This window comes from Parasteatoda tepidariorum, chromosome 9 (genome assembly GCF_982258835.1).
Source record: "Parasteatoda tepidariorum strain Cologne lab strain chromosome 9, Ptep-v5.0, whole genome shotgun sequence".
In the NCBI taxonomy this organism is placed as follows: Eukaryota; Metazoa; Arthropoda; class Arachnida; order Araneae; family Theridiidae; genus Parasteatoda; species Parasteatoda tepidariorum.
The window spans coordinates 13542323-13565543 of NC_141763.1; the positions used below are offsets into that span (position 1 = coordinate 13542323).

The 23221-nt window shown below is 33.0% G+C and overlaps 1 protein-coding gene across 1 annotated transcript in view; it reads right to left on the reverse strand.

Moving 5' to 3' along the window:
- Window positions 1–955: 955 nt before the first annotated feature.
- Window positions 956–23221, reverse strand: part of LOC147803323 (uncharacterized) — a 135323-nt gene continuing 113057 nt past the window's right edge. Inside the window, exon 3 of the mRNA XM_087150494.1 lies at window positions 956–1209. Within this exon, the coding sequence (XP_087006620.1) occupies window positions 956–1209 (254 nt within the window). The remainder of the gene's footprint in view (window positions 1210–23221) is intronic.

The following is a 23221-nucleotide window of genomic DNA, read 5'->3' on the forward strand; positions in this document are numbered from 1 at the left end:
ACTATACTCATTTTCTTACTCTTTTCTTTGTTTTTTAAAAATTTTATATTTTTGTGATAAAATAAAAAACTTATAGTTGTTCTGCTTCTGAACAACTGATATTTAGAATAGTGTGATTAAGAAAAATATGTGAACTGCTTGCAATTTCAAATTAATATTGAAATGCACAGGATTAGAATTTCCTACAGTGAAAAGTTTTCGGAACTTCAGTATTCAAAAAAGTATACAAAAACTAGACGTTAAGAACGTATCCAATGAGCGAGCAAAGCGAGCATTGGATTGCGAAGCAATCCGAAATGAACTGTGAAAGCAGTTCCGGGGGTTGGAGAGCGCCAGCGAGCGAAGCCTCCTAGTAATATATAATATATATAATATATATAATATATATATATATAAATATATAATATTTATATATATATATAATATATATATATATATATATATATATATATATATATATATATATATATATATATATATATATATATATATATATATATATATATATATATATATATATATATATATATATATATATATATATGACCCAGATCAGAAATTCTCACTTCTTGAACAGGCTGTAAAAACATTGCTAGAGTGAAGGCTGCAAATCATCTAGATTTTCTGAAACGTATGTAATAGGCCTTGCATTTATAATGAACTCGCAATCATAAATCAAAGTTGACATTGCTTCGTGCGTATGACTCGTATTACCTAACACTCGCCGTAGCACTTTCTACATAAACTAAATAATGCGTTTGCAATGCTCTCACCGCCCACTTGCTCTCACCGCACTCTTCAATCTCTCCATTTAAACGTTCTTCCACACGAAGTTGAAAAGATTATAAAACTTACTTCCATTATCACTGCAATTGACAAGTGGTTGTCCTAGAAGGGTCATAAACCTCCTTAAGCTCAGTGGAAACGCTTTAATTGGTAAAGACTGCACGCGTTCTTAATGAATAGCATCAAAGAATACACATGTATATAGAACATTCCTGTTCTTGGCGTCTCCCTTCAGAATAAGTGGACCAACAAGATCAACACCATAAATTTCAAACACTGATGCATCCTTGATTCTGTCTTTTGCTAATGCAACAGAAATTGCCTTAACTGGTGATCTGTCATCTTTGTGACATGTCTTCGGTGTCATGTCTACTGCATCTAACACATTTTCCAACTTTCTTTTTCTGGCAGTTTTTCTTGCATCTGTGATCCAAAAACTTTCCCTTTAATAATTCAATCAAGTATTCTACCAAGGCCTTAACGCGGGTTACCATAAACAAAAAATTTGATCCTTTAGTAGTCCAAACGTGATACTATCTTTCGTGTTTACCACCACTGTGCAGCTTAGTAGTCCGAACGCAATGACATCTTTCTTACTTTTCATCCATTGTGCAATTTATGCTCAGAGAGAACGGAGATAATCCAAACGAAAATTTGCAAAAACAACATCTTTATGTCAGCAATCATTCTATTCCTATTTCTCTTTCTTTGAACTTAGAAACAGTATAGGTACTAATTTAATGGAATTTGCTCCTTTTTCTAAGCAAGCATTTAAGGGAGGGCTACGCATTTATTTACTCGAAGCATTGAAGATGAATTCAAATTTTAGAATTTCCTTTGAACACACCGTAGTGAAAAAAATAATATGGAGGATTTGAAAATTTCGCTGTAGGTACTCTTTCTGTAACGTTATATTGAAGTCACTCCACGAAGCAGAATCGTTAGCATCATAATTACTAACTGAAGTCAATTTTGATGTTAGTTTATCTAATCTTTTTTTCAGCAATAATTCTATTATCAAGGAAGATTTTAAACCTCTTTCAGTGGCAATTTAATTTCTAATACACCTTCATTAATTCCAGTTGTCTTCTTAAAAATGATCTGTGACAGCCTCTTGCGTTTCTTAACTGTTATGAGGCTCACAGGGATCTTTAATTCCATCGGTTTCCAACTTCTAAACTTTCGGCAAATTATCAATGTGTTTTAGGAGGAGTATAACGGCTGCAAAAAAACCACTAGCAATACCAATTTCTGACTGTTGCAACACAACCCATTCTAGATGAATTTCCATTGCTGTTAGCCCTGATATTAATTCGTGAATCTTTCCAGAAATTTTTTTTTCTCCAACGAAATCCACTCCAATTAAAATTTCAGGGGGAGTGCTTCTTCTAATAACATTTGTGAGGACAACTTTAGCCTTTCTTAATTCTTCAATAACTAGTCCATCTAAAAACTAGGTACGTTTCGACTAAAAGTTTGTTTGATCTAGATAGTTGGACAAATATTTCATAACCAAAAACTTGTATATAAATTTCAAACATTATGCGAGAACGTTCATGATTTGAAGGTTCTTTCACATACAAAAACAACGTGGATCTATTTAGCAGAAGTTAGAGGTGCTAATTCAAGTTCATTAGCTGTACTCTAGAGAATGTATGACCTTTGTGAGCCATAATCAATCAGGACTCGTAGATTTTACCATAAGATTACCAGACAAGTAGTGTTCCAATACATTTGCCATATGGGTATGGTGCATTTCCACAAGGAATTGTATTGCGATATAAATACTATACAGATAACTACAGTTATCATAGGTTTATGGTGTCTTGCCATACAAATCTTTATGATTACCATAGGTTTATGGTGTCTTGCCATACAAATTTCTATGGGTGCCATAAGCCTATGGTGCCGTCCCATATAAATTTCATACAGGTCTCTATGGTTACCATAGGCCTATGGTATACTGTCATACAAATTTCTATGGTTACCACAGGAGTATGGTGTTTTGCCATACAAATTTCTATGGTAACTATAGGTTGCCATAGATTACCATAGGTTCCTCTATGGCAAATTTCCTAAAGGGGAACGTTTGTTTTCATCTACAACCAATGCCACCACCGAAGTTTTAAGGTAGACTTGAACAGGTGAATGTTAGATAAAACATTATATTCTTAATGTTTAAGTTTTGGTGAAATCTTTGGCTTTTGTTTAAATTCCTGGCACAGTATAATAAAATGTTCTTTATCACAAAACATACAGCAAACTGTACTTTTACAATGTTTTGATAAATGAACAGTTTTGGAGCCGTGATGGCTCTGGGGATAGAGCTTTCGCCTTCCAATGAGGTGAACCGGGTTCGAATCCCAGCGATGACTGGTCAATACGAATCCGCATCCGGCATGCACTGACTACAGTGCTGACGTGAAATATCCTCATTGGTAGAATGATCAAGGGTTAGAGCCCCCTTGCAGTCTGGCTAACCGTGGGAAGTTCTCATGCGCTGATCATTAGTAGTCGTAAAGCCAGAAATTGGGTCGGCTGTTCAACGACGGTTATAAAATATAAAATAAATGACCAATTTTAAAACAGGAAAACAGCACTTTTTTTCTCTTCGTATTTGACCATAAAAACAGTCCTAGAGTTGATGGGTTTTGTCAGAAAACACTCATTTAACTTTAAAACCTACCTTAGAGCTTCAAAGAACTCACTTGGGGGCATGCGTCTACGACATTCATTAGTTTTGTCACATAAGTACATTTTTATTTTTAGCCTAATTGCAGATTCAAGTATAATGTCTTAATTAATTGGTAATGAATTACATTAATTTAAAGTTGTTACTTTTAATATGGTATTAATTTTGAATGATTTATTTTATTACTTGAATATGGTATAATTTCTTTTAAATTAATTAACAATTGTTAATTATTTAGTGCAATTATATTGATTTAATTACCACCTCTTTATTTAATTCACATGAGTGATTAGTTCCTGGTGTTTTGACTCAACTAATGTTTTTTTAAATATTTTATTTTTACAGTACATTTCTCAATAATTTTTATAATAATATTGTCACTATTGTTTCTTAGAACAATTGTATTTATTTTGAATGACTTGGATTAATTGTTAATTCTATTAATGTTTAACCTTACACTTTTTTTTACAATTTTATTTCTATCGTTTCCTTTTTTGTAAACAGTTGCCTTCTCATCATTTTCCCACTTAAAATTCTTTCTCATGTCTGTGTTGTTTTCAGTGTTCTTTTGTATTTGGAATTCCGTTCACTATTATTAGACTGTCAGTATCGTCAGCTGCGACCTTCATTCCTTTCTCTGTATGATCCAATGCTTCAAGAACATTCGAATTGCGATTCATGTCACCTACTCTGCGAAACTTTTTTTTTTGAATTTTCATACCCCTCTTTCAAGCCGGCAACTAAAAATTTTTACCTGAATTCGTCCATGCCAACCCGTATTATATTCTCGCCAATGTTATGCTAATTTAACATAGTTTTTCGAAGATCTGTCGCCATAAAAAAAAAGCCACAATTGAATTGCCTTACTCGAAGCAAAGCGATGATTTTAAATTATATATATCATCTTACAGTGAAGAATTATATAGGCTTTAGAATGGACAAATTTAAATATTTTAAAAGTTATTAAACTTTTAAAAAAAAAATTGGCATTATTTTTCCATGTATATGAAAATCATCAAAATTGCTGCTTTATTGTCAGTTTTTGAGCTCGGATAATGCAGCATTCGAGTAATTTTTCAAATATATTAAATATTAAACCACAAAACGTTTTTCATTTTCGCAAAACTGCGTCCTTTCTCCATATTGAAATTTTGCGCCATTTTCAGAATAAAGCATAGAGAACGCTGGCTTTAGATAGATTAAATTTGGCATAACAGTCTTGAGTAATTGTTGAAAACTCACGGCAGTTATGAAAATAGCAAACTATTCGGGGAAAAAAAACATCATTTCAAATTGAAGTCAAGTATTGAATACAATATTATTGCGAATGTTGCTACATTTTATTGGGGTATCAAAAATATTGATAAACAATGTAGAAATTAGATGAATAAAATATCACGATACAATGCATGACGATATTAAAATTTGCACTCATTATTTACGGGCGTTTATGTTGTGTGAGCGACTACTCGAAAACGCAGTCGCCAACACATGGTATAACCCAGTGGTCGGCAAAGTGCGGCTCCAGAGCCGCATGTGGCTTTTTGGCTCCTTGAGTGCGGCTCTGGCACAAATATCCACGGATGGAGCAATTATATTTTCATTGAAAAAATAAACTTGGTAAGAAAAAAATTACATCTTATTTTGATAAATTAAAATTCTTCTATAAATTGAGAACATGTATAATTTTTTGTTTAAGTTAACAGATAGATAGGTAAAAAGATAGATAGATCAGCTTAATCGTAACTACAAGGGAAAGGAAACTTAATTTTTTCTGTGTTGGAAGAAGTAATAACATTCGAAAACAAATTGTCCATTTTTGCTCAGGATTTTGAAAGGGAAACATTGTTTCACTTTCCGAGCCTGCAGAAGCATCGCCAAGAAAATAATTCCTCTATTGATAAACACCATTTTAAAACAACGATTTTAAGTCTGAGGGAAGCATTCCTCAGCAGGTTTCAGGAATTTAAGAACAGCGGTGCAACTTTAGCATTTGTCAAAAATCCTCTTAATGCTACGATAACCGAGTTGAAATTTTCTCCTTTTGAAATGGACATTGGTAGCTTTGAAATATAATTGCTGGATTTAAAAAACAAGGAGATATGGTGCTCTAAATTCGAACATCTTTGTGTTGAATTGGAAATATTGGAGAAAAAAAATTTTGATCTTAGTTTACAACACAAGTGGTCTGCTTTGAATGGCCTGGAGAAGGAAGACATGATCATTTTCAACGCTTGGAATAGTACTCCTGACTCTTACGATCAGCTGAAAAAGCTCGCGTTTGCTGTTCTTTCCCTTTTCGGTTCTACATACACATGCGAACAATCTTTTTCAAGCATGCAAGAGTAAACTGAGAAGTCGTCTTATTGATGAGAACTTGGAATCATGCCTAAAGTTAAAAACAACAACATAGAAACCTGACTTACTCAAACTTTCCAAGGAGATGCAAGCACATTGTTCGCATTAATAAATATTTATTAAGTATGAAATTTAGTTTTATTTAGTGTACTACTTATTTAGTGCAATAAAAGTTCACTAAACAGGCAGATTTGGCTACAAATTTTTCTTTAAATTGTTGTAATGTTCATATTCGGCTCTTTGGCTAATAAGTTTGCCGACTTCTGGTATAACCGATAAGAAAATGAGAGTTTTGGCGACAACAGTGGATAAATGTCTCAAGCGTTAATAAATGACATATTTAAGCACACACATCTAAGACTCAGATAAGTTAAGTCTCTGATGACGGGCTTTAGTAACACAACGAATTTAATAAAACAAAAATAAATACTAAAGAACAAAAGTAAACATCAGGAACACGACTGTTCCATGCGAGTGCAACATAGGCACTCCTCTACAAATCCGAAAAAGAAAGAACAGTTCTTGTTCGTTTCTTCCTCTCGGGGGAATAGTCTAATCATTCTCCCTGTCACAAGTCTTATTTTTCCCTTTTTATAGCTCCGAATCTCACTCTGACCTTATACTAGAGTCGGTCTCCGGTGACCAAATGTGGAATATATAGAAATAAATCCCTACAGATTCTCCTGAAATTCTTTTTTTTATTTTTCAATAACAAAAAATATCTTTTTTTTCTTCCTTAAATAAAACTTATTCTTTTTCCAATTATGTTTCTAATAAATTTTAATATATTAAATTTAATATATTAAAAAATTTTACGTCCAATACAAGTCACCACATTATCGCCAAATACAATTTATGGTCAATCGCAATTTAAATCATTTTCCGACCAGCTTGGAAATTCAAATTCCAAATGGAGCTCGGTGCTTGAAGCTAATACTTGAAGTACTTGAGCAATTTTGAAACGCTGAAAGCAATAGTTATTGCTGTGGGGAAATTGTTTCAACAATGCAATCCTTCATCTACCAAAAAGTACTTTATTGAATCGAGTTAGCAAGCTTATATACTAGTTAATTGATATTTCATAATTGTAGGTACGCCTCAAGACCGGGAGAGCCGTGTTAGGTTCACCGGATTTTGAGCGCTAGTGGTGAGAGCTGTATTAAGATCACCGAGCTTTGACAGTTTGTCGTGAGAGCTGTATTAAGTTCGCTGTTGTGTATGTGGTCTCTCTTATGTTGCAATTAGCAGTCTACTGTGTTTAGAATGCCGTTGTGTGAATGAGACTGAGAAGCAACAGCGAGAGGAGGACGATAACGCAGTCACAAATTGCAAGTCAACAGTTCAATGTTGACTATCCATCGAAGTAGGTGTGTTCAAATCAAGGTTGGAGTTACTTTCGAGATAGGTGAGTTCATATCACGTCCAGGTCCCCAATGTGGATATATAGCCTCGCCAATGCCAACCTTTGGAGCCGTGGTGTCTCAGGGGAAATAGCGCTCGCCTCCCAGTGAGGCGAATCGAATTCGAATCCCACCGATGGCTGGTAGATTTGAATTCCGCTCCCGGCATGCACCGACCACAGTGCTGACGTAAAATATCCTCAGTGGTAGACGGATCATGGGTTAGAGTCCCCTTTACCGTCAGGCTAACAGTGGGGAGTTTTCCTCTCCCTATGTAACGCAAATGCGGGCTAGTTCCATTAAAAAGTCCTCCACGAAATAAAATTTCTCCCAATACATGATGCAGGAGTTAACTTGTTTTCTGGATTGGGTCCAAAATGACAAGGCTACGGAGTTGAACATTAGTGTCGTAAGCCCAAAAAAATTGGGTCGGCTGTTCAACAACGGTTATAAAATAAAATAAAATGCCAACTTTCATCCAACAAAATGTTCTTAATGAATCGAGTTATCAAGTTTTATATACTAGTGAATTGATATTTAATAATTGTATTGGTAGTTACACCTCATTGACATTTTATTGCTATAATCATTTATTTAAGTTAAAACTTGATATAAACTAGCAGGTACTAGAGGAACAAAAAAAAAGCAATGAAGTTGACTGATATTTATAGCATTATTTAAACACAAAAGTCAGAAAATTTCATTTTTCCACACCTGTAACGAAAAATATAAGGCATATCATTGTCTTAATAAACTTCGATCACCGACAGAAAATCTTCTCCAAGTCAGTTGAAAGTAAACCACTCTAAACTTTTTTTAGGTCTAACAAAATATTTCTTTTTCTTTTTAGACTACCTTTTTACACTCAGGAAATTCACAGAAACTGTCACTTAGTACCTTCTTTTACTGACATCTGAATAATTAAAGATTTCACAAAATAAAATAAGGTTTTATATATATTACCCCATAAGATTCAAAAGCCGTAATATGACCTAACTATTCTATAGACTAATTAGGGTTACCCGCTATAGGGCGGAATCAAGAGTTTTCCACATTTTACCTACGTAATGAGAGCATTAAAGCTTTATGTATCGCTTAAGTTCAAAAGTTTGTTTCTCTTATTCTATCAACTAATTTGTTAATTGTTTGATTGTATAAATTTGATTCTTTAGATACCGAAAAATAGATAAATGGTATAATGCTCATGGGATACCTGTAAGTGACGTAGTTAGGGTATCTAGTTCCCGATTGGTTGTTGAAACGAGGCAGTTGTTTACGTTAGCAACTGTTCTTTCCCTTCTGTTTCGAGTAACCCAAGCCCGTCAAGTATCTATTCTCTTAAGTGATACATTCTGAATTCTTTCACAAAGATTTTTTTTCTCGAATATTTCAGTTCTTTCACTATAGATTTACACATAGACTTAACACCAAGATGAGCACGGAGCCATGAGGATCATAAAAAAAAATAATTATGCATTGACAGGTACATTTCAATTAAATCAAGCCTGTCAAATACTAATTGTCTTAAGTAACACAGCCTATATTCTTGCACAAAGATTCTAACACCAAGATTTAAATTCTAGCACTATTATATTTGTACAAATACTTAACACAAAACCATGTAGGACAAAAGCGAACTTATAATGCATCGAAGTTGCCAGGTACACAAAACAAAAATCGATCACGGTTACAATAAAATACGTAAACAAATCTATATTATATAAAACGCTAATACGTATGTATCAATAAAACCGATGATATTTCTTTTCCCGCGTTGGCAACAGTTTTCATTTTTAATTGAAAGGCTTCGGCGTGCAAGAGCACGTAGTGAGCATCATATGTCTAATCGGGTGAATTCACACCGAATTGGGTATAATATGAAAAAAGCACAACTACTTCCACTTACTAGGAATAACATTTACCTTTTAGTTTAATTAATAAACTGAGTTTTAAATATGCTTACTAAATTCATAAACTTCGGAAAAACAACAATATAAATTATTTCCAAAGGAACTAGACTAATACAATTCCAACCTGGCGAGTAGCGACTTATAACAAGACACTTCGTTTGATGCTTTTACTTGTTGCTAGAAATCAGGTTCGCAGAAAATGCTGTTCACTAGTTAAATTTAGTAGGAATAACACGATCTGTGACGTAGGCTATAGTATACCCAATTATCAAAAAAATTCTCACAAAATTATCTTCATCGAAGCCGATGCTTTACATCCGGCGTTCAGTACTATTTCATATTGTTTTACAACACATGGTCTTAATCCTCCAGTGGGAAAGACTTTAAAACAAAACTTACAACAGTTACTTTTCTCAACAACTGAAATTTAGAATAGTGTGATTAAGAAAAATTTGTGAAATGTTTGCAATTTCAAATTAATATTGAAATGTACAGGTTTAGAATTTTCTACAGTGAAAAGTTGTGTTCAAAAAAAAAGTTGTGTTTTCTACAGTGTTCAAAAAAGTATACAAAAGCTAGACGTTAAGAACGTATTCAATGAGCGAGCATCGGATTGCGAAGCAATCCGAAATGAACTGCGAAAGCAGTTTCGGGAGTTGGCGAGCGCCAGCGATCAGGGGGCGAAGCCTCCTAGTAATAAATATAATTAAGTAAGAGACGTAGAAGAGAAATAATTATATTTCAACTAACTCGATGAGCGATACGACACTGTATTTAATTAACTTATCGTTAATTAACATTCTAACTTATGTAGAAAAGCTTAGCTCAACTTTAATGAGCCATTTTGCTGATAAAGAGTAGCTGACGCTGACGTCACATGTGTGGGTATGGGAGGTCTTCTTCTTGAAGTGCAAATACCAAATTTCCTTATTTGTAATAAAATTTTAAAACGCTTGATTATTTGCATTATAGCTTTTAAAGTGCTTGATGATTGGCACTGTTAACTAATGTGCCGCGAACTTATATTTTTGGGAGGGAAAGAAGTTACCATTTTGCCGACAGAGATCTTGTTTTTGACTGAATCATTAATAAATATTATAAGACCGCATCATCAATGTAATTCATATTAGCTTCTTTTATTGAAGTTTGCTTTGTTGATAACTTTTTCCAGCCATAAATTACTGATTTAACTACATTATACTTAATTATTCCAGCTGCAATGAGTCAATTGGTTAGGCATTGGACTGTTTGTGATGTCTTGAAGACCACCCAGCTTCAAATCGATGGGTACCAGCTTGCCTGTGAAGTAAAGGCTGCCTGTGCGCAATGCTGACCACATTGCCACGCTGTAGAGTCTTAACCTCCATGAACCCCCTGGCACGCAAACTGCTATTGCATTATTTTTAGTTAATACATTACTTCTTTTGAATAATAAATAAATTAAAAATGATAGGCAATAAATTAAATAAATAATGAGCCGTCTGTTAACTAAATATAAAAAAAGTATAAATTTTTAAAGTCAATTCCTACTAAGGTCAACAAAGATAAATTTTATTTTAGTTACTTTTTATTAAATAATTGCAATTTTTTCTCCTATATGTAATTAAAATTAATTAATTAAATTTAATGAATGAATTAATGTTTGAGAAAACTGTATTAACATCCAGTGTCACCCAGTACAAGTTTAAAAAAATGTATTTGAACTTGAGTGGTTGAATAAAATGTATTTTATGAACAATTGAAAATTTGAACAAGATATAGGAAGAGTGTGAACTATTAGTAGGAACTAGTGGGCTGCTCCCCTTGCTCGCTAACGCTCGCCAACGCCAGAAAATTGCTACGCAATCTTATATGGTTTGCTTCGCTCGCTACTAACTTAGGTACATTGCAAATACACAAAATTCTAAGAATTCAAAACAATCATTCAAATCCATATAACTACATTTTTTTAAAAAAAATTACATATTTTTAGTAAATATTAAGTCATTAAAATAAATTTGAATTCAAATAAATGACATGTAATTCGTTAAACCTATTAGAAATGTGCTATAGTATAAAATCTTAAAGCGTAACAGCACGACTGAGACTCATTTTTCAATGATTAACTAATAACAATAATAGAACAAATAAATTCGTGCTATAAATCAAAAATCGTCAAATAAATTCGTAATATATAAATTCGTGAAAAAAAGCGCTATCGACAAAATACTAAAATAGCGATCTATCGACAAAGACTACTCACTTCTGCCTAGCTTAATAGTATGAGATTGCCGCAGCTGATAGGGTGAATTTCGGAAGAGATCACATTTGGTGAGAACGCTCTCTCTGGTTATTTCAGTTTCCGTTTTTAAAAGCGCTATATGTTGAGCCACCTCAGCTAGATTTGGCAAGTGACATTTTTAGCGGCAATCATTGGTTGATTTTCTAGCGTTGCCATTCGGAGAGTTGTAATGAGGCTTTTTTTGTCGCCGTGAAATAGAAATATATATATAGATGATGCTAATTTAAGATACAGAAACGTTGTTGTTGTTCCGACAAAAATCTAATTCAAATTTCAACGAGTACCTGGTACACTGTTAAAAATTTCGAGCCACGTTGCACCAGAAGTTGGTATTCATTTGCTGGCTACATAAAATGGTTGCTATTTACTATCTAAGGTTGGTTATGGTTGCTACTTACGTTAACAAACCTATTTACCGTAAGTAGGTTATTTTATGACATGCCTCTAAACATTTTATACCGTCAACCGAAGTTTAAAAGGTAGCATGAAAGAAATGAACTTTAACTAATGTAAATGAAACATTTACCTACCTAAATAAGTTGATACTTGAAACAACATGGCATTAGTCGTCCCCTATACAACGAGCACCAAGGTGTAAAGAAAGCGTTCAGTTTACAGTCCCCGTCATAGTTTTGCGTCTTTCACCAAATTTTGGTGCAGTCAGTTGCACCGTGGAAGTATTTCTGGATGTCACAATTTATGATGTAACTAAAATAAAATGACCTCTAAAATTAACCGAACTTTGGTATAATAAGAAACTTTGCACCAAATGCTGGTTAAAGATTTGCCTAGTTTTTTTTACGATGTAGGTAATGTGCACAATATTTCGGAATTATGCAAGATCAAATATTAATATAAATGAAACAAAAAATTTGCTCCCCAGAGTAATTTGCTCTCAAGAATCTGTACAATAACTGATTTCTACACTTTAGTGGTAGCACATATCTAAGTAGGTTTAAAATAACATTTTTCCATTTTTCCTCTTAAATATCATCACTTATCCACTAATCACATCCCCACGTATGTCTTTTTTTGACAAAAATATCTATACATTAAGGGTGATCTTCACTGAACACCTTTCATATATATATATATATATATATATATATATATATATATATATATATATATATATATATATATATATATATATACAGTGGTGGCCAAAAGTGTGGGAACTTTTTGAAAGTTTCACGTTTTTCAACTTTGTGTGCTTGTAGAATATATTAATTTTCGCTTAAATACAAACGTTTATATATCAAATTGAAGGCAATTTAATGTAAAATTTAATAATAAATACAGTATTACAATATCTGCATTACAAAAAAAGTTATGCAATTAATAGTAAGATCTATCTTAGATTTGCATTTTTTTAAAGTGATACTTACACAATCAATACTTAGTAGGATAACCCTTATTTTTTAAGATAGCTTCACAGCATATTTTCATCGAGTGAACGAGTGTTTGGAGTTCATCTTTCGTAATCACATGGTGCCAAGTTCGCCAAGGTGCCAAGAATCAATTATAGCTTCAATAAGTTGTCTTTTATTGGATGGACGTTCTTTTCGTACAAGAATTTTCAAACGTCGCCACAAATTTTCAATTGGATTGAGATCAGGGCTGTTTCCTGGCCATAGTAATATATCTATGCTTTTATTTTGAAAGCATGCTTTGCATACTTTTGCTGTGTGGCATGGAGCTGAATCCTGCTGAAAAATAAATGGTTCGTTGTTGGGGAAGAGATTCCTGATGGAAGGTATCAATTTTGGTTTCAGGACAGTTTCGATGTATTTTTTGGCATTCAGGATGCCAAATCTGGCCGAAAAAAATGCACAAGTGCTACCACCGATAGAAAAATTAAATGGCTATGCCTTCAAGGTAGAAAAATGTCATCAGATGCCATTAGATGTGAAATGAATGCAGCTGGTATTGCAGTAAGTTCAAGAACAATAAGAAGAAGCTTATCAGGATTTGGACTACAAGCTAGAATTCCAAGGAAAAAACCACATTTAAATCAAAAGCAACGCGAAAAACGAGTTAAGTCGGCAAAAAACTCATTAAATGGTCAGAAAATCGATGGAAGCAAGAAATCTGGAGTGATGAGAGTAAAATATCGCTCTTTGGAAGTGATGGTAGAAAATACGTGAGAAGTAGAGTAGGCGAAGCTCTTCATCCTGATTGCATTGAAGCAACTACTAAAAATCCAACAAATGTCATGATTTGGGCATATATATCTGCAGATGGTGTGGGCCGAATTCAAGTGATTGATGGCATCCTGAATGCCAAAAAATGCATCGAAACTGCTCGGAAACCAAAATTGATACCTTCCATCAGGGATCTCTTCTCCAACAACGCAGCAATTATTTTTCAGCAGGATACAGCTCCATGCCACCCAGCAAAAGTATGCAAAGCATAGTTTCAAAATAAAGGCATAAGTAGATATATTACCATGGCCAGGAAACAGCCCTGATCTCAATCCAATGGAAAATTTGTGGCGACGTTTGAAAATTCTTGTACGAAAAAAACGTCCATCCAATAAAAGACAACTTATTGAAGCTATAATTGATTCTTGGTACCATGTGATTACGAAAGATGAACTCCAAACACTCGTTCACTCGATGAAAATATGCTGTGAAGCTATCTTAAAAAATAAGGGTTATCCTACTAAGTATTGATTGTGTAAGTATCACTTTAAAAAAATGCAAATCTAAGATATATCTTACTATTAATTGCATAACTTTTTTTGTAATGCAGATATTGTAATACTGTATTTATTATTAAATTTTACATTAAATTGCCTTCAATTTGATATATAAACGTTTGTATTTAAGTGAAAATTAATGTATTCTACAAGCACACAAAGTTGAAAAACATGAAACTTTCTAAAAGTGTCCACACTTTTGGCCACCACTATATATATATATATATATATATATATATATATATATATATATATATATATATATATATATATATATATATATATATATATATATATATATATATATATATATATATATATATATATATATATATATATATATATATATATATATATATACATACATACACACACACACATACACATACATATACATATATATATATATATAATAGCAGGGCTGCATCCCTGGTTACAATTAGCTCAAATAATTCAGTCGTGAACCAATTATTCCTTCATTAGTTTTATTTACCGGTAGGCTGGTGGCTATAACATTTCACATCCACTCTCCACAAGGGAAAGGGTGGACAAAACTCCGGATGGTTCCGGCAGATCTTACATGGAACACATCATACAGCAAGAGTCATGCGAAAACAATCGCTCCCGCATTAAATACTAACACAAAACGAGGCATTCCTTGTATCCTTACGCATTAAGGAAAATCTTTTACTGCTTCCAGTTGCTTCCCATGCTGACAGTTTTCAACATTTATAACAGGTTGCAAATCTTGTAATAAATTCCTGTGACTGGACATAAATTTTTTTCTATGAAAGTTTCAAGTTTTAATTTAAAAGTTTTCGACGGTCAAACAATAAACGTGTGAGTTTAAGAAAAAAAAATTACGGAGAAAAACATAAAAATTTTCGAAATCTTTTAATGAATGAAAAATTACGTAATATTTTCAAAGTATTCATTGTCAGCCTCAACCACGTGTCGGAATGTAATTAATAATTAATTATCTTCCTTAATCTTATCTTTCTAATTTCTTAATTTAATTAACTGAAGCTTGGAGCTCAGAGGGGAAAAAAGTACGTCCTGTCAAATGTTTATGTGCTTTTAACAGTTATAAAAAGAAAATAGTCAATCCAATTCAGATTAGGTTGTAGTTACTCAAGAAGAAATATCTTATTGCCTATATGGATCTATAGGTGTTTTTCATTAAGAAAAGACTTCTATTAAATGCTCCATTTGAGAATGTAGCTTATCATTATATCATCCCAAGTCTGGTAATTTTTCTTTGGTATTGTAAATTGTTACAGCTTTCTAACTGAATGCCTTTCTAAGATTAATTTAACAGCCAGTGTTAGGGATTTATTCAGTCTATTGACTTATAACATGTATCAAACGGAGATGGAGGTGCTTGTCATTAAAAAATTCTGTAATTACCCATTTTATTTTATTTTATAACCGTCGTTGAACAGCCGACCCAATTTCATGGGTTTACGACTACTAACGTTCAAATCCGTAGCCTTGTAATTTTGAACCAATCCAGAAGACAAGGAAACTCCTGGATCAGTACCCCCAGAGGTATTGATTTGTTGTGGGAACATGGAGGACTTTGAGACTCGACAGATTTAACGTGCATCAGTCACCGTGTAATAACCCATTTGCAAAATGTGTCTTGGTTTGGATTTGATGGCGTCCACACACTTTTCAACTGCGTAATAGTAAACAGTGCGCATGCGTTGTCATTGCACGCGTTGCTATGGCGACAGCTGCTGTTTTTCTTTTCACTAGCAGGCATTCTTAATGTATTTACTTAATGATAATTTAAAGTATATTTATATTCTTTTTATTATTAACGTATATTTACTGTCTTGACGGCGATTTCAATCTAAATATGAATACTGAGTAAGGAAAAGTATTGAAACACGTACATAGGCAGGAGATATGAAAACCAATCCGACGACAAACATCAATGAAGGACAGTTTTTGCAACCCATGATTTGAAATGTTGTGGCGTTTAACGGAGTCAATCCAGAAAGAAAAACCATTTGACCCAATGGGTAACCAGTGATCGAAATAAGGAGATCACAACTCTTTTTGCTGATTTTTTTAAACGTTTTCCTGGTCCATTTCAGATTTTGGCTTATCAATACATCATGCAAAGTCTTTGGCGTTTTTCTATGGTATTGTGAATTGTTGCAGCTTTCTAACTGAATGCCTTTCTAAGATTAATTTAACAGCCAGTGTTAGGGATTTATTCAGTCCTGGAATTGACTTATAACAAGTATCAAACGGAGATGGGGGGGGGAGAAGATTCAGCAGCCAATAGGCAGTGGCTAAATGGGGCGTCTTTACAGGGCGGCAATTGTGTCGGGGCGCTGTATTTGACTTCGACAACCAGTCTGGAAGCTAATTCCAGTCTTTGGGAGAGAGAGAGAGACATATACAGCCCGTGAAGGGATAGCCAGAGGAAAGCAGAAGGGGAGGGAGGTTAATTACAATACGTCCCCTTCTCGTCCTTTCCAGAGTCAAGTGTTCGAAATTCTCAGCTTTGCAATTCAAAGCTACTCCATCCATGAATTCGAAATGGGAATAATGGAAGCGGCGTGTCAGCTTTTAGGGACATCTTCATCCTTTACAGAGGAAAATCCCCCGAAATGCTCCAGCTGGTTCGAATTCAAAGGAGTTTAAAACTGCTTTTTAGAATCCTTTGCAAACAAATGACTAAAAATAATGCTACTGTAAATGGGCCGCCAAAACGTTAAAATACCGAAATTTCGAAAACGTAGCGAGTGATTATCGAATAAAACCTATCCAGATTAATTTAAATTTGCTTATACAGTCCTTGGAAAAATTATTGGAATCACTATAAGAATCTATGTAAAATCTTGATTATCAGGTAATACTTTACACAGCTTTAGTGCTTTGACGCGACTGAAACTGATTTGCACTTGTTTACGTTCGCGTATTAATGGGTTAAATTAGGTAATATATAATATATGCCCCCTGCTCGCTAACGCTCGCCAACATGAGTTGTAATTAAAATGCAGAGCAAACAGATAGTAATTTTTTGATCTAACAAACGGTTATTGATTTCACGAACTGCTTTGAAGATTTGATTTCACCATTGCTTTGAGGATATTAATTAATTAGTGCAGACTATATTTTAGGTATACTATATTTAGTTCTGACTATATTTAGCAGAAATATTTCAAGTTATGAAACCAGACTAAAAAAAAGTGCCTTCTAAAAAAAATTTTTTTTTTTGTTTAATTAGATTTCGACGGGAACTTTTTTATATATCCTATATATTTCATATATTTATTTTTTTTTATAACCATCGTTGAAAAGCCGACCCAATTTTGGGTTTACGACTACTGATGTTGAACTACGCAGCCATGTAATTTCGAGCCCAATCCAGAAGACAAGGGAACTCCTGGATCAAGCATTGGGAGACATTTTGCCTTCGTGGAGAACTTTTCGATGGAACTAACCCGCATTTGCGTTACAATGAGTGGAAGACCACGAGAATCTCTCACGGTTAGCCTGACGGCAAAGGGACTCTAACCCATGATTCGTCTACCGCTGATGATATTTTACGTCGGGACTGTGGTCGGTGCGAGCCGGGTGACGAATCTGAACCGACCAGCTATCGCTGGGATCGAACCCGGGTCACCTCATGGGGAGGCGAGCGCTCTATCTGAGCGATCAAGGGTCTGGGAACCGCAAATTGGAAAATACAGCCATAATTGTATTAATCAGGATTGGTTTTAGGAGGTTTTGAACCATGCTCACTTCGCTCACCGAGCCCCATGGTTGCATTACATTCAGCCTTTTTTTCTTAAGATTCGATGAAATTGTACCATAAATAAATAAATTTACTTTAATTATATTTGACCAAATCTAGTCAATATAAAATTTATTTTATTACACTTAAGTATTACAAATTTTATTTAAAAACATGTACAAATATTATTTTATATAGGTTTTAAATAGTGAAACATTTACTTTCTGTAATTTGAATTTTTAATCATAAACAAGTAACGTAGATTTTTATTGTAGAACTTTTAGGCTAAAGGCAGTTTAAATATTATTATAAATTGTTTTAAAAAATAATGCAAAACATTTAATTATGAAAACATAAACAGCTACTATTTTGTGACGAAATGGCCATACAAAAATATAGTGCTGCACATATTCAGCGTGTCCGTAACTATTTACTAAGCATATAAAGCTAACTAATTTTTTAAAATGAAAAAGTGAATTTACGTACAACCTGCATGATTCTTGTAGTAAACATTCAAGTACAACGCAAAACGTTCATATACAGTGGGCCGAAATAAAAAATGACCACACTGAATAACTTTTGATCTAATGATCTGAACGTCACGCTCTAGGACTCAATTTTAATTGTTCGAGAGGATAACCTCAAATATTCTAATTAATGAGAGCAAATTATTAGTAGTCCAAATGAATTAGTTAAAGGTCTGGACGCCTTAATGTTAATTTTATTTATTGCGTATTTTTGTTGTATCTCGAGAACTTTTTAATGAAATGGAAAACTTTTTGCACCAATTATAAAATTCGTTTACCCAAAGATGATTTCATGCAAAAAATATATCTCAGTAAATATTTTAAATTTTTTATTATTTTATTTAATATTAGTCGAAAAAATTTTGAATTTTGAAATATACAATGCCTAAAATCATTTTATAACAAGTATTTAGTTTTACACATCAAAATACAAAATTTGAGCAAAATCGGTTGAATTGTTTCTGAGAAATTGAATTTCTAAAAAGCCGTATATTTAAAATTCGATTTCTCAGAAACTACTTGACCGATTTCTCTCAAGTTTTGTATTTTACCATATAAAATTAGACACTCTAAAATGATGTAAAAATAGTATACCTTTTCAGATATTATTAAATAAAATAATAAAAAATAACAAATAATTACTGAAATTAGTTTTTTGCTTAGAATTATCTTTGAGTAAAGGGATTTTATAATTGCGTGCCTAATTTGCTAAAAACGCTCTTGAGATATGGCAAAATATGCAAAAAGTAAAATTAACATTAAGGTGTCCAAACTTTGGACCGGCATAATTCTTATTGGTAGAATTATTATTACCTACATAATTCTCTAAATTCGGAGTAATTCTTTTTCCATTTCATAGGCCAGGGGTGGCCACGCGCCTTAATAGTTGAGCCATTTCTCAAAATTTGAAATTTTTCGCGAGCCGCACGTGTTTAAAAAGTAGGCAAAAAAGGTATGAAAAAAAATTTTTTTTACAGAAATTATATTTATTGAAAACATATGAATAAAAGTACAAAATATGTGTGTTGAATTTAAATTTTAAAAATTAATTACATTTATTTTACTTCTCTTGATAATTCTTAAAAATTTGGTGAATAATTGGTGACAGCACTTCTCAGTATTTCTTTAGTTCTGGTTAGTTAATCTGGTTAGATCGGTGTTTGGATTTCACGAATTTTTAAAGTGGAATAAAATTATTCACATAAGTATTCCGAATATTGAAATAATTCGACAAGCAGCCTTTTGTAATTCAGGATACTTCGATTCTGGAACAAATTTCTAAAATTCAGTAATCGACTCTGACTTATTTTTTAATTGTAGAGCTTGACCGTTTTGCATCTCTATTAATTCTAATTCTTCAGATGCTTTTTGGGATATAATTACATTGGAAATGGAAAACACTCACCTTGAATTATGTTAATTTCAAATGGATTCAGAAAAATATTAAGATATAATAGCACAAAAACGAAAAGGGAACTTGAGTACATTTATCGAGAGCCACAAATAATCCTTCAAAGAGCCACATGTGGCTCGCGAGCCGCTGGTTGGCCACCCCTGTTATAAGCAGTCAAATTTTGTGTCTTTATTCATAAACAAACCAAAACTTTTTTAATAATTTTTTAAAACTTTTTTCCTATCTTTTTTTAAATTGTTACTTTTTAAAACGTTGACATCTAAGTCAATCCAGTATTAAAATCTTCACTATTTCTCATGACGTCACGTGAAGAAGTCACGTGATCAGAAAAACCGCAGCCTTTAAGTGGAGAATCGTGGCGTGATCGAACAGAATGCAATTTATATAGTCGCCAATGACTCGGGAGAATGTCACCAGATGCTAGTCACCAAAAGTCACACTTAAAGTCAACACGAACTAGGAGACCAATTATCCTGGTCACCTAATATCACAGAAGAGAAAAACGATACCGAAACGCCGTTAAGGATGCCGGATTTTTTTTTCTTTTTTCAACTTGGCGTCTAAGTTGGCGATAGATGGGAATGATCAAAAGTTAGAAGAGACTTCTCGAATAAACTAAGTTTCAACTTTTTTTTCCTTCTTCACTTTCACGTCTCTTCCAGAGTAAATGAAATGGATGAAGTTTCTTAGATAGGGCACCAGAGCATTGTTAAGGGAGAGATAAAAAAGAAAAATACTTATGTTAGTTTGAAAAACTTCGAAGTCTCTTCGAATAAAAAGAGCTAGAAAAACTGAAAATCAAATTAAATCGCTGGCAAAAAATTATATTAATTACAGTCAAATCTCTATGCAACGAAGTCGCTAATTTCCGATAATAATCTCGTTATATGGAGACTTCGTTAAATAGAAAATCACCTTTTGAAATACTTAAAAACAAAACAGGTTTTTAAATTCATAAACACGAGATATAATTAAAATAGCTATTGATACATCTTTATCTTGCAAATTATTATCTACGATTTATTTTATAAATTTTAACCATAAAATAAATCTGCATGGAAAGCAAGAATAGAGCAAAACATTATTCAGTACATACTAAATAGAGCTAATAGAATGAAAATTAAATTAAATAGCGGGCAAGAAAATAAGTAAGACCTCTATTTAACAAAGGCGCTAAATCCCGATAGTAAATTCGTTATATGGAAATATCGTTAAATAGAAAATCACCTTTTAAAACATCACAAAACAGGTTTTAAATTCATAAACAATAAACATAGTTAAAATTGCAATTGATACTCCTTTATCTTGTAAACTAATATCTACTACAGTCAAACCCCGCTATAGTGAACCTTCAAGGGACCGAAATTTCAGTTCACTATAACCGGGAGTTCACTATATCCGTTACGCAGGCAATTTCACTAATGGTTCCCAAACTCCTCCCTTTTATTACATTGTATTCATATAAATGACTGAATAATATTATGTAGTAGCAAAAAATGTGTTATTTTTCATTACTCTTCGTCTTGCGTACAAATAAAAATTTGTAATCTTTAACTGATGAGCAATTCTCAACATCAGATATGGAAACACTTCCCGACTCTCAGATAATTTTTCCTGAATTTCTGTTATTCCGCTTTTTGAACCTGTCTAACCTGCCATTCGAGCACATAAAAGTAGTTTCTATAGATGGTTTTAAAAGTCGGTATATGTATTTATCTTGAAGTAGAAATTTCTAAATTATTTGCAAAGAAAATGGGGGAGAAATAAGTTGAAGATAGAAAAAAGTTCATTATATCCAACTTCCTCACTTTTTTGGTTCACTATATCCACTAAAAATAACATTATACGGGTATAGCAAGGCACGTGACCGAGCATTTCGTTCACTATATCCGGGAGTTCACTATAAGCCGTGTTCACTATAGCGGGATTGACTGTATTTATTTTATAAATCTTAACCATAAAAAAAAATCTTCCTGGGAAGCAAGAATAGAGCAAAACATTATCCAGTACACGCTGCATACATTTTCAACTAAAAAAAGCTACATATATGTATAAAATTACAGCTGCATTTATTGTAAAAGTAATTGTAAACATACATTATCACATGCGTTCTTAAGTTTAATTTCTACTGATAAAATCCGTTAATTTTGTCTGAGTTTTTCGTATGAAATGCAAACAAAGAAGGATTTTACTGCTTTCTCTTAAAGAGTTAAGTGGCTACGAAAAACAATTAAAGGTCATTTCCCCCATAAAATGCGTTAACAAGTTTAAAATGTTTTGAAATATTTTGGAAAGTAGGTCTCAAAGTTCGTTAAATAGAAAATTCACTTCGCAATTTGAAAGTTATTTTACGAAGAAATTTCCAAAAAATTCTTGGCTCCTTACAAAAAAATAGCAAAATGGAGAAATTCGAAAAACGCAATTTCGTTAAATAAAAGCCCGACTGTATTTCATAATTTTAATGGCATTCTTATAACACGAAAAGGTGTGAACAAGTGTTAAAATTTGTGAAAAAAGGATGATGCATTAGAATACGACATGCATAACGATGTCATAAATGATTAAATAAGAAGGAATTACTTTGTTGTTAGTAATAGCTTATTAACCAGGGTTTGGTGTTTTGTTGTAAGTACAGTTGTAACAATTTTGTTATAACAACTCGATGTGAAAAGCATTTTTAAATTATTATCTATATTATATAAAACGCTAATACGTATCAATAAAACCGATGATATTTCTTTTCTCGCGTTGGCAACAGTTTTCATTTTTAATTGATTGGCTTCGGCGCGCAAGAGCACGTAGTGAGCATCATATGGCTAATCTATATTATATAAAACGCTAATACGTTTTAATCGATAGGCTTCGGTGCGCAAGAGCACGTAGTGAGCAACATATGTCTAATCGGGTGAATTCTCATCGAATTATCAAAAATTTTCTCACAAAATTATCTTCATCGAAGCCGATGCTTTACACCCGGCGTTCAGTAGGTACTATTTCATATTGTTTTACAACACATGGTTTTAGCCCTCTGGTGGGAAAGACTTTAAAACAAAACTTACAACAGTCACTTTTCTCAACAACTGAAATTTAGAATAGTGTGATTAAGAAAAGTATGTGAACTGTTTGCAATTTCAAATTAATATTGAAATGCACAGGTTTAGAATTTTCTGCAGTGAAAAGTTTTCGGAACTTCAGTGTTCAAAAAAGTATACAAAAGCTATATGTTAAGAACGTATCCAATGAGCGAGTAAAGCGAGCATCGGATTGCAAAGGAATTCTGAGGGTTGGCGAGCACCAGCGAGCAGGGGGTGAAGCCTCCTAGTTTATTATAAAATTATTACATTAAACTACCGGGTGCTTAGCCAAATCTTTCAACAAAATATAAGCATCTTTTAAGT